The sequence below is a fragment of the Neomonachus schauinslandi genome, chromosome 3 (genome assembly GCF_002201575.2).
Source record: "Neomonachus schauinslandi chromosome 3, ASM220157v2, whole genome shotgun sequence".
NCBI classification, from domain to species: domain Eukaryota; kingdom Metazoa; phylum Chordata; class Mammalia; order Carnivora; family Phocidae; genus Neomonachus; species Neomonachus schauinslandi.
Genome location: NC_058405.1, coordinates 181,612,036 through 181,624,764, shown reverse-complemented (window position 1 = coordinate 181,624,764; position 12,729 = coordinate 181,612,036). Strand labels below are relative to the sequence as shown.

The 12,729-nt window shown below is 41.2% G+C and overlaps 1 protein-coding gene across 1 annotated transcript in view; it reads right to left on the bottom strand.

The window, feature by feature from the left end:
- The window catches only part of COL4A3 (collagen type IV alpha 3 chain), a 128,749-nt gene that overhangs the window by 17,698 nt on the left and 98,322 nt on the right, over window positions 1-12,729 (bottom strand). The window contains exons 27-38 of the mRNA XM_021682956.1: window positions 11,176-11,268; window positions 10,418-10,522; window positions 8,273-8,370; window positions 7,587-7,737; window positions 7,121-7,234; window positions 5,981-6,148; window positions 4,447-4,536; window positions 4,014-4,148; window positions 3,201-3,299; window positions 1,920-2,009; window positions 1,451-1,590; window positions 868-994 (exon numbers count right to left, since the gene is read on the bottom strand). Of these exons, the coding sequence (XP_021538631.1) occupies window positions 868-994; window positions 1,451-1,590; window positions 1,920-2,009; window positions 3,201-3,299; window positions 4,014-4,148; window positions 4,447-4,536; window positions 5,981-6,148; window positions 7,121-7,234; window positions 7,587-7,737; window positions 8,273-8,370; window positions 10,418-10,522; window positions 11,176-11,268 (1,410 nt within the window). The remainder of the gene's footprint in view (window positions 1-867; window positions 995-1,450; window positions 1,591-1,919; window positions 2,010-3,200; window positions 3,300-4,013; window positions 4,149-4,446; window positions 4,537-5,980; window positions 6,149-7,120; window positions 7,235-7,586; window positions 7,738-8,272; window positions 8,371-10,417; window positions 10,523-11,175; window positions 11,269-12,729) is intronic.

Below are 12,729 nucleotides of genomic sequence, written 5' to 3'. Positions count from 1 at the left end.
TCAACCTGGAAACAGACCAGAAAAAAATTGCAACACTGTTACGGATTAATTGTGTTGCCCCTCCCCCCCATTCACATGTTGAATTCTAACCCCAGTACCTCAGAATATCACTGTATTTGGAGATAGGGTCTTTAAAAAAGCAATTAAGTTAAAAGGAGGTCATTGGGGTGGGCCCTGATCCCATATGCCTGGTGTCCTCGTAAGAATTGATAAGGACACAGACACACAGAGAAGACCATGTGAAGACACAGCAAGACGATGCCCAATACAAGCCCAGGAGAGAGGCCTCGGAAGAGACCAACCCTGCTGACATCTTGATCTCGGACTCCCAGCCTCCAGAGCTTTGAGAACATAAATTTCTCTTATTTTAGCCACCCAGTCTGTGTTGTTATGGAAGCCCTAGAAAACTAATACAAATATCATGAGATTGGACAATGAACTAACATTTTGTGTTTTTAGGCTGAATTCTTTGAGACAGCACTTAAGTTTTGTTTATAGGATCAGGTTTTGTTGTTGTTGTTGTTGTTGTTTGTTTTAAGTAGGCTCCACACCCAACATGGGGCTTGAACTCACCACCCTAGGATCAAGAGTTAGATGCTCTACTAACTGAGCCAGCCAGGTGCCCTGTACAGGATCCGGATTTTAGAGGTCAGCCCACCAAACTGGCTGATCAGTAAAATTTGCCCCCCCCAACCCTGATTAATTTACTGTTCCTTAGTGTCTAAGAATTTGAAAATCAAAGTTGAATGAAAGCAATTGTAGTACAAAAGCCTAAATAGCTTCCTGTTCACAGAGCTGATTCCAGGAGGTAAGGGCTATGCTAGGTGTCATGCTTCTGGCTTTCAGAGTTATAAAGCCCTCGCTCACCTGGATGGCCGAGACTTCCGGGATTTCCAGGGGCTCCCTCAGTTCCGGTAGGCCCCGAATGTCCAGGGGTGCCAGGTAGCCCTCTTTCTCCTTTCCTTCCCATGTCACCTGGCAATCCTGGATCTCCCTTAAAGTCAGTCAAACACCTTTAAAATCCTCATATCAGCAGGATATGTGATCATAATTGAGTATGAACTATGTTTGCTTGCATTTAGTTATTCGGTTACTTAGTTAGCAAAGCGTATGACATGTCTGCTGTGTACCAGCACTGTGATCGGGGCCAGGCCCGGGATGGCAACGGTATTTGTGGGCACCAGTGCAAAATGCAAAGACAGTACACATAAAGTGCAGGGACAGTGATGAGCCATTCCTAGGGGATTGAAACAGGAGGGATAAGCTCATAAGCTGATAGCTGTATGGTAGGCATTCTGAGCTGTGGAAAGAGGGTAAAAAACCCAAGTAGTTGCCTGGAAACGCAGAGGTATTGCCAATGTCCTTTGCCCACACTGAGTGCAGACACTTGCTGATACTTGCTGAGACTCACTCCACCACCAAAACATAACTACTTCAGTGGCCAGTATACCTTTGGTCCTGGTGGTCCTGGCCTTGTATCTGCCGAATAACCTGGCTCTCCCTTATCTCCTCGGAGACCGTGAACACCTGGGAGACCCGTTCTTCCAGTTAAACCTGGTAGGCCCGAAGTTCCCCTGTGTCCTTTAGGACCTGAAATTAGGAAAGAAGTCAGGTAAGATGGGGCAACACAGGGATCTTGAAGCATTGACTTCTAACCTTTGCACAAACCACCTTTCTCCTAAGAAGCTGGCTTTTCAGAATTGCGAATGCATCAGGGAGTTATAATGGATGATTTTTACACAATATGACTAGTTTGTTCTCACTTGTGTTTTAAGGGCACACAGTACATTGTCTAAAAGTAAATCTAGTTTTACACCAACTTTCGGCCAAGTGGAAAACCAAAACAACAAGCAATACAGAAAATTTAGAATTGAGAGCCATCATGAGCTTTAAGCTCATAATAGGATCTTATACCTTACCTGGCACCCCCATGTTCCCCATTCTTCCTGGCCCGCCATGCAGTCCTGGTTCTCCAGGATTCCCAATGCCGCCTGGATCTCCCCTGAGGCCTTGAGAACAAATAAATAGTCACATGCCCTGCACGGTTCCGGACAGTGTAGGTGCTCAATAGATATTTGTTGCTTACATGAATGAATGAATTCTGAGCAGCCAAACCAGCTAGTTTAAATGCTTGTGTAGTGCCTTTTTGCCTCCAAATGAGGAGGGGACTGAGGACCCGGACAAGGTAAAATTAGAGAAAGTTAGATTCTTGGATTTCAAACATCACAGTCATCCTAGGACCGATGCCAGCAGACAAGAGGGGGCTCCTGCCACCATGTAACAATAGATTTCCAAATACAATACTGAAATGTGATTGCCCACGTAACACATTTTGTCACCAGTGTGGTCATAGAGAAGAAGGGGCTATGTTAATTCAGTTTGAAAATTTTCTTTGCAAAATCAATAGCTTGTTTAAAAAAGAAAAAGGCAGATCTGAAAACCTCTAAATCGTTATCTGATTTTCTTCTCTGATCTGTAATATCGTGATAAACTATAGTATGTGTATTTCATAATACGTATCAGCAGTGTCAAAATAACATTCATAGTACAAAAATGGAACTTTGTGCAAGTTAATATTTTTTTAGTTAATATAGGCTGACTATAAACAGCTTAATTTGGATTTAATTTCAAAGCAAATGTCTGTTGGAACACTGTGCGAGCAAAATTCATATTCAACCCAGTAAGTCAAGAGACACATTTTGGCTACATTTAGATCTGGGAACACTTAGAGCCTGAGATTTCTTTTTTTTTTTAAATTATTATATTATGTTAATCACCATACATTACATCATTAGTTCTTGATACAGTGTTCCATGATTCATTGTTTGCGTATAACACCCAGTGCTCATGCAGAACGTGCCCTCCTTAATACCCATCACCAGGCTAACCAATCCCCCCTCCCCTCTCCCCTCTAGAACCCTCAGTTTGTTTCTCAGAGTCCATCGTCTCTCATGGTTCATCTCCCCCTCCGATTTCCCCCCCTTCATTCTTACCCTCCTGCTATCTTCTTTTTTTTTTCTTAACATATAATGTATTATTTGTTTCAGACGTACAGGTCTGTGATTCAACAGTCTTGCACAATTCACAGCGCTCACCATAGCACATACCCTCCCCAATGCCCATCACCCAGCCACCCCATCCCTCCCACCACCCCCCACCACTCCTAGAGCCTGAGATTTCTATCAGAGAATCAGCTATACCTGGTGGACCTGGTGGTCCAGGTGGTCCTTCCAGTCCTTTTAAACCTGGGAACCCTGGAATGCCTCTGTTTCCTTTCTCACCAGGCTTTCCAGCAAATCCTAAAGTTAAAAACCATGTATGAGGGAACACAGGTTAGAATTTTATCAGACTTCTCTACATCCTGATTAAACTTGATGACATGTTAGTGTAATACCGTGTAACACATTTGTTAAGAGCACGGGCAGATGTGGGCTCTTTTCCAAAAGAGGATTAAATGAGATAATACGTATAAAGCATTAGCACAGTGCCTGGCACAAGTTGGTTCTTAAATAACACTAGCGATGATAATATTTACACTTTAAATGAACATTTTAACAATTAGTGGCCTGGGGCACCTGAGTGGCTCAGTCCTTAAGTGCCTGCCTTTGGCTCCCTGCTCTGCAGGAAGCCTGCTTCTCCCTCCCCCACTCCCCCTGCTTGTGTTCCCTCTCCCGCTGTGTCTCTCTCTGTCAAATAAATAAATAAGATCTTTAAAAAAATAAAATAAAATGGACTAGTAGCCATTTAAATACAGCGGACCAAATGCAGAATTAACGTAGAATTATCATAGAAGTAAAAAGTCATGCATTGAGGAGGCAACAGATTATTGTGCAAGGCATAGAAGACCCAGTTTTCATCCAGGCTGGGGCCACCAGCTGGCTTTGTGACGGTGGGCAGGACGTGAAACACCAGCTCTCACTGTCCTCATTTGTCAACTACAGAGATTTTCTTGGATAATTCTTAGTCTCAGAACCAGCCCCGATGTTCTGATTCTAAACAGAAGAAGGCTGTACCTTTGAGGCCTGGTTCTCCTTTGTCCCCCAGTAAATTGGATATTTGAGAAGGCCCCCGAGGTCCTTTATCTCCTTCTTCCCCCTTGGCTCCTGGGGGCCCTTTCTCACCCTTTGCTCCTGGAATTCCAAAGCTACCTAGAAAACAAAAGGAGCAACATCAGTTCCTTATTTCTTGAAGTAGTTTGTAGGATTCAAAAGTTGACAGTGCTTACCATAAAACAAAACAAAAGAGGACAGATAAGCCAAAAATGGCAGGGAGAAAATTCAGCTCCATTCAAATGGAAAAAGGAATACAGAAAATAGCAAGATCAAAGACATGGTTCTCCCGGGGAAACTACTTTTCCCTCAAAGGATAAAACAGAATTTATTTTGCTGCTAAATAAGAGAACATTGCTCATGCCTCCTGATCCTGGGAAGATACTCTGTCACTTACCCCTCGGTCCTGGGGTACCTGGGTTCCCGGGGGGGCCAGGAGGGCCAGTGTTTCCCGGATAGCCCATCATCCCCATCATTCCTTTTTCACCTGTAGAAACAAGTTCACACAAAGCAGGTCAGGTTGTGCAGAATGAGAGAAGCAACATATTCCATAAAATAACATACCTCTAAAGAGGGTTGAAGGAATGGTTTCTGTAAATAGAATAATAACTGTATTTGTCTGGGAGATAGGTTAGTACACGGTCTTTATTACATTATGTATGTGGAGGTCATTGGTAGCAAATCACATTTGCAGATGAAAGGAGAACATGTTAAAGTTTTGGAGCACTCCCTCCTCCCAGTCCTCCACCAGCGACTTTCTGTTAGAGTCCCTTATTTTATTTTCCTCAAAGCAGTTGAACTTAGTTTTTAAATGCATTTGTTATGGTCTCCCCCAGTTCAGAGGTGGAGTCTTGTCCTCTGATGTGTCTCTAGGACTTGGTACAGTGCTGACATGTGGTAGGAGCTTAATAATATAAACGAAACGGGGTGCCTGGGTGGCTCAGTCGTTAAGCATCTGCCTTCGGCTCGGGTCATGATCCCGGGGTCCTGGGATCGAGCCCCGCATCGGGCTCCCTGCTCCGCGGGAAGCCTGCTTCTCCCACTCCCACTCCCCCTGCTTGTGTTCCCTCTCTCACTGTGTCTCTCTCTGTCAAATAAATAAACAAGATCTTTAAATATATATATATATAAATGAAAGAACAATTTGCAGATTAAGTTGTTCTTCTGGGTTCTTCTCTGGAGGAGAGAGATCGGTGAGGTCCTTATGCCATGAGGAGACTACTAGAATATTCTTCCCAAACATATAAACTATAAAAATAATGATGAAATAAAAAGAATGATAAGGGAATACTATGCACAACTCTATGCCCGCAAATCAGATGACTTAGATAAAACGCACAGCTTCCTAGAGAGGCGTAACTGACTGAAGAAGAAACAGAAGATCTGAGTAGACCTATAACAAGAAATAGAATGGGTAATGTAAAGACTTCCCACAAAGAAAAGCCCAGACTCAGATGACTTCACTGGTGAATTCAACCAAATGTTTAAGGAATGTCAATTCTTCACCAACTCTTCTAGAAAATACAAAAGAAGGAACTACTTCCCATCTTGTTCTATAAGGCCAGCATTACCCTGATACCAAAATCAGGCAAAGATACCCTGAGCAAAGAGAAGGACAGACTAGTATCCCTCACAAATATAGATGCAAAAGTTCTGAAGAAAATACTAGCAAATGTCCTTTAGTGGTAACATGTAAAAAGGATCGCACAGCCGAAGTTGTCATACCCTGGGTAACTGTGAAATGTGATCATCCCATCACTATCATTGTGCTGCTCTCTAACCCCCTGCAAGTAATTCAGCAGGAAACACTTAACATTAGCTGAGAGAGGAGTGTAGAGTCGAAAGCCTAGGCCTATGTCCGATTTATACAGCCCCCTTAAAAGAAAATGTGGAAGAAGATGGAAGAAAAACAAAATCACAAAAAAGGATACCTGGTAGTCCAAAAAATCCTGGATTTCCTGGATATCCTTTTTGACCAGGTGGTCCCATTTCACCTCGATGACCTGGCATTCCTGGTGGTCCAGGTTCTCCAGGAAAGCCTGACCTATCCAAGCCTGGAATACCTGGGTCTCCCTTTGGCCCTGTTTCACCTCTTCTGCCTATATATGAATAAATGAATGAATGAATGAATGGATGGATGGATGAACGAACGAACACACAGCTGCCTTCCCCACCAACTCCAGAAATATATTTTTTATGGCTATAAATATGTAGCTGTGTGATTATGGACAAACCACACATTTATCTGATTGATTGATTGATTGACATCCCCTTCTGTACAATTTCTAAGATCCCTTCTAGCTTTAACATTCTGTTTCAGTGATTCATGCAGTAATAAAAGTGTAGAATTTAGATCTATTCTCTAGTCCTGCAGACACATCCTGGGACTGCGCTTTACGACTGTAGCTCAGTCTTTCACCTGCAGAATACATCACATAACCACAGGTGGACGCGAGCCACCAGATACTTCTGGAAGTAATAATAGCACGACTACAGCCATTAATGTCTTGGCCAAAAATTGGTTTGTGAACATAAAAGCAATGTGACAGCCCATAGGCGTTAGCTGAGTTCTAAAGGATTTTTCTCAGTTCACAGATCTGAATGAGAAGAACCAGCAAAATAGAGTAAGTTTCTCATAATCTGGGCCACCTAGCCTGCAGCATTTAGAGTTATTTCACACCCTGATTTTATGTTGCTTGGGAAGCAATTAACTACATAATCTATTTACCACTTGATATACTTAGGGAGGTAAAGATAAAACTTTCTCTGAGAGTTTATATGGATATAAATATACGTGCAAATGTAAGTTTATATGTATCTTCAGTGTTCACATTGTCTTGCATACAAGACACAAACCAATTTTACTGTATTAATTTCAGGTCTCTTACTCTCTAGGTGCTACTCACTGCAACAAATCCATGACAAGGTTTAGATTGCTAAAATAACATTTCCCACTGAACAGGGGTCAGGTCTTGTTGTTGGACAGTTCCCAGGTTAAGCAGCAAAGCACAGAGCAGGAGTTCCATGTCACCTGTCCACATAATGACTAGTTTTCAAGGCCTTCCTCTTACCTTGTTGCCCTTCCAATCCATTTAATCCTGGAAGTCCTTGGGCTCCCCTGGGGCCCTCCGTGCACCTTCCTGGGGGCCCTTTTTCTCCAGGTGGTCCAGGCTTCCCTGGATCCCCTGCAAAATAGAGGCCAGGAATATATTCAGGTGCCAAAACCCAAGGTCCCAGTACTGCTATCACGATCCTTCTCCTGTAACTTCCCCCCCAAATTGAACCTATATTTAATACCACTATTGATATGCCTTTTATAAAGGACACTCATTATAGAGGACAGAAGGAAGGAAGGAGGAAGAAAAGAAAAAAACAAAGGGAGGGCAGCAATGTTGAATGGAAACATAATTAGACCCCCACAGATTGTATTTGTTAAACTAGAAGTCTGAGAAGAATTCTTCGTCCCAGAGTGCCTTCAACTTGCTGCATTTTAGCAGAGCTCACTATGGAGAAAAGTAATCACACTTGCTGTTATACCTTGGGGTCCATCACGCCCTCCAGTTCCTGGAATCCCAGGGAGACCTGGAGGTCCAGGGAGTCCAATTTCTCCATTTTCCCCAGAACCGCCTCTTTCTCCTGGAAAACCTGGTGTTCCTGGTTCTCCAGGCATGGCTAGTCCTGGTTCTCCCTGTGGCACAGAAATTGTATTAGTTTCACTATGTAACACTTCCAACTCTTTCTTGGCTATTGACTGGTCTTTAGGGCTATTGACTTGAAAATAATCCTTCTTGCACAGTTACCACCATTCTACCATTCTTTCCTTTTCAACTCTAGTTGCTGAGTTTCTATAAAATTATGCTTGACCATTCTTGAGGCTCTGTAACCGCCACTTTTGCAGAAGACTGAAATTGTCTGTAAACAGTCTAGATGTCTCTATTTGTGACAGCTTTTCTCAGTGATCCACACTTTTTTAGAGCCCTTCCATTTTAAATACTCTGAATGTTCCTAAAGATTAGGGAGGAAACGGGGAGGCAAAACTGTCTTCTAACACCACTTTTCCTTTCTAAAAGGGAGGATGGTTCAGAGAATCGTTAAAAAGTATTTAATATCTTCATCATCTACCAATATAAAGATAATTCCTATACCCAGAGGATCCTAACTGGATGATTGTGATTGCCCCCCGTCATCCCCACACATCCATCTGAGTTTTAATTCTTGAAGACCTTGGCTCCTGGGAGACCCGGTTCTCCAGGTGACCCGGGCTTCCCCATTTCTCCTGGACAACCCGATGCTCCTTTTGCTCCTGGAAAACCTTGCTCTCCTACAGAGGAAACATAATACAAGTTGCAGGAGTATGCTTAGTAAAAGATTTAGAGCAGTACCTCTGTTATTTTATCTATGTTTTTATGGGGCAAGTTGCTAGAGATGTTTTTATGAAAGTCTGAATGATGAAAAAGCCAACTGCTATATTAGCAAAAAAAAAAAAAATCCCATTCTAAATCAGAGCCTCAATTGAAAAAATGACTTTCTCCATTTCGTTGTTTAGAATGGCTATAATTTTGGTGCAGCAATTCCACTGATCCCAGTTGACCATTTGGCTGACTTTTTATTTTGGAGTGTATTTCACACAGAATATACAGCCAAATGAATATTTGCATGTCCAGAAACCTATCCAAGCATGACCCAGACGAAGATAAAAAGCATATCCAGGGGCGCACGTGTGGCTCAGTCGTTGAGCATCTGCCTTCAGCTCAGGTCATGATCCCAGGGTCCTGGGATCAAGATCAGCATCGGGCTCCCTGCTCCATGGGAAGTCTGCTTCTCCCTCTCACACTCCCCCTGCTTGTGTTCCCTCTCTCACTGTCTCTGTCTCTGTCAAATAAATAAATAAAATCTTAAAAAAAAAAAGATATAAAGCATATCTGGTACCCTAGGTAGCCTTTCTCAAGAGAATTACTTTCTAATGCCATTGAACATAATGGATTAATTTCTTTCTCATATATTTATATTAGAATTTAGAAAGGAATCACACATATCATTTGTTCTGTTCCGTGGTTCGCAAGAGGAAACCCTGGTGAAGAAGGGCTGCGTTCAGAGAGTTCTTTTGTGCCTCTAATTTGACCAGTTTTTAAAAGATTTTATTTATTTATTTGACAGAGAGAGACACACAGCGAGAGAGGGAACACAAGCAGAGGAGAGTGAAAGTGGGAGAAGCAGGCTTCCCACTGAGCAGGGAGCCCGATGCTGGTCTTGATCCCAGGACGCTGGGATCATGACCTGAGCCGAAGGCCATCAACTTAACGACTGAGCCACCCAGGCTCCCCGACCAGTTTTTAATTCATCATTAGTTTATGGGATTATTATAGGTTCAACTGGGAAATTTTGAGTCTGAACTTTCAAGGATTTCTTATAGGCTACTTCTGGTCCCCATAATTTACAGTCTTCTTTCAGAGGGTGAATCCGTAGGGTTACAAACAAGGATACAATTTCTTAATGCAGGGTCCAAGACGGAGTAGGCAAAAATACGGGCCAGGCTGCATGAGATCATTGGGAAGACATCCAAGAAATTGGAGTCAAAGACATTCTTGAAGCTATTACATTTTCCATTTCAAATATTCATAAACTGAGATCAATATTCCCATATTTGTGTAGGACTAATGCATGATAAGCACTGATGACATATTAATCTAGGAGATCAAGTACCAAAAAGTGGATTATAGTTTGACAGTCACTTTAAATAATATTGAAACAAACATGAAAAGATTATAAAAATTTGAAAATCTATGCAACAGCCCAGGGACTGAAATGGCTAGTATGTCATCCTGGACAAGACTCTGATGTATTTGTTAGGTTATGGTTTGAGTTCTCAGCATCTGGATTTCTTTGGGAGGATTTCCCTTCGATGGGAAACAGCATTTGTTCCCAAAGGAAGTAAGTTCTGTAATTTATAGGGGAGTGTATAGGAAAACCAATTATTGGTGATTTAATAGTTCTTTTTTAATTATAAAAGAAATGTATAAAGTGAAAAAAACACGTAAGTGTAAAAAGTGCAGACATTTATTAAGAAGTAAAGAAAAAATTCCTCGTAACTCCACACTCAAAAAGAACCACTACTACCGTTTTGGTGAATTTTCTTTCAACATTTTCTATGTATTTTAAAAAACGTAATTGAGATGACATGTGTAAATATATGTGAATTCTGCCTTTTGCGTAACATCATTGTAAGATTTTTTTTTTTCCCATTTAAGATGGGTGGAAAACATTATTTTAAATATCACATTATGGATATTTTCTATGTTATTCAGACCTGTATTTATATTTTCTAAATATCCACAACAAAATTTATGTTTTAAAATTTGTACATTTACCCTTAGGTCCAGGGGGTCCAGGGAAGCCGATTCCTGGAATTCCTGGTTCACCATCAGGCCCAGGAAGACCTGGATCACCACATTTTCCTGTGGATCCAGGGACACCTGAAAACACACACACATCCACATAAGAAACTTCCCTTCATCTTGTCTTGAAACAAAAATCTAAGTTTCTGTGTCATCCTAGGCCTTTTTGGAAATTAAGAGATAATTTTAACATAACCCCAAGTGTATACTCTTCCTCCCTCTCCATTCTTATCCAATGGACTAATCATTAGGAGCTACAAATAATGTTTAATATAGAATTTAATTCCTACAAAGAAATATTCTAGATATCTTGAGCTACATAAGACTCCCATCATGCATGCAAAGTTAAGTTTTAGATCATATTGGCAAAGAAGTTACATTTTCAAATGAAGAAGCTGCAGGAACTGGCTTGATTAACTGCTGGCAAACATCACTTATTCCCCCACCAAAAATCCATGGAGATTGTTCTGCTCTCGAATTCCTTTTAAGTAATTATATTGATTCTTTTTTCTTTTTTGGAATCAGAGGCACCAATGGGAATAATTTGGATAATCCCAAAGAACAATGACAAGTCCCCTGCCTGTGGGCTTGTTATCTAACAGAACTCTGGCCTCTGCTCTCTTTTGGCACCAACAAATCTAGTTTTTCCTTACATAGGGGACAATATTTTTCGAGGACAGTCAGGCTGCCATTTGATGTCATGCACCAGACTTGGCAGAGGGGATACTCACCAGGTGGACCTTGGGGGCCAGCACGGCCAGGGGGCCCTGGAGGTCCTGGGGGCCCTGGGACTGGTGTCGAAATACTGAATTCTCCCTTAGGACCTTAAGAAAGTTTGTGATCATAAGATTGGTGTGCATATTGAAGCTTTTTTTGGTTCAGAGGGAACAAATGCGATATAAGGGGTTTACAAACATATCCCCAGAAATAGAAAATAATAGTCTCTGCTTCATAGGCTTCAAAACTGGCATAAAGATGACTAACCCACTGAAACTTTCTTATTCAGTTGAAGAATATTTATAAGCACTGACTACTGCCTAAGCTTTGTTTTAATTAATAGCCCACCTCAATGCTGGTCTATTGAAAGAGAGGCTGTTCTAAAAAAAAAAATCGATAATATGGAATTCATCTTAAACATTGGCAAATATTTATTTGGTAGGATATTTATTTATTGGGCCACTAGTTTGCATGGGAAGGAAGTACGGTATGCTGAACAAAACATGAAGTGTGGCTTGGGCACATATCTTAACCTCTGATTAAGTTCTTCATGTGTCATTGGGAAGATAAAGCCTACTCAGCCCATAAATATTTGAAATAATGTGGCTATGGGGGCCAACGTTAAAAACATGTTAGTGATTTGTATGATCCATATATTTATAGGAAAAAAATAAGTTTACAGTAGTGTGATGGGAAAAGCTTGATAATATATTTTACGACAATGGAGTCCTTTGCTAGAAATTCGCACGTAGAAAGAACAGAAGAAGATTTGAAGATGGATTAGAAGGACTTCTTCTGTAAAGGGCCAGATAGTAAATAATCTGGGCTTTGTAGTCCACATGGCTGTGCCACCACTCAATGCTGCCATTGTAGCGTGGGAACCGCCGGAAACAGTATGTAAGTGACTGAGTGTGACCGTGGGCCAGCAGAACGTATTTATGGACACTGAAACTTGAATTTCATGTAATTTTCACGTGCCAAAAAGGATTACTCAAAAGGTTTTTTCCCCCCAATCATTTAAAAATAGAGAAACTATTTTTAGCTTGTAGGTCATACATAAATACGTGGTAGGCTGGATTTAGATGGTGGGCCGCCATGGTTTGCCAATCCTTGGATTAGCACTGTAGCCTCAAAAGTAAGATGCAGAATATATATATATATATATATATATATATATATATATATATATATACATACCTACATATATAATCATAAAAGAAGCTTTATGTACATGTATGGACAGGAATGCATGTAAATAATTTAAAAAATATATCAATACTTGGGGGGGAGGCACTTACACATTTTTTACTAATGAAGGATACCATAAAAAGATTTAGAGGCCATTATTTTATTGGGTCTAACCCTTTAAAAAGTGATGTTAGAAGTAAAAAATGATAGGGGGACATTATTTGTTAAAAACTGTCAGTAACATGGCAATTCTCATCTTCTGCCATGTTCTCCACCACAGGTTAACATTGAGGATCAGCTCCCTCCTGAATCCACCAACTATGTTCAGTACGTGTGGATCCCAAAAGTTACTGGGACTTTAGAGCTATTATCAGAAAGGC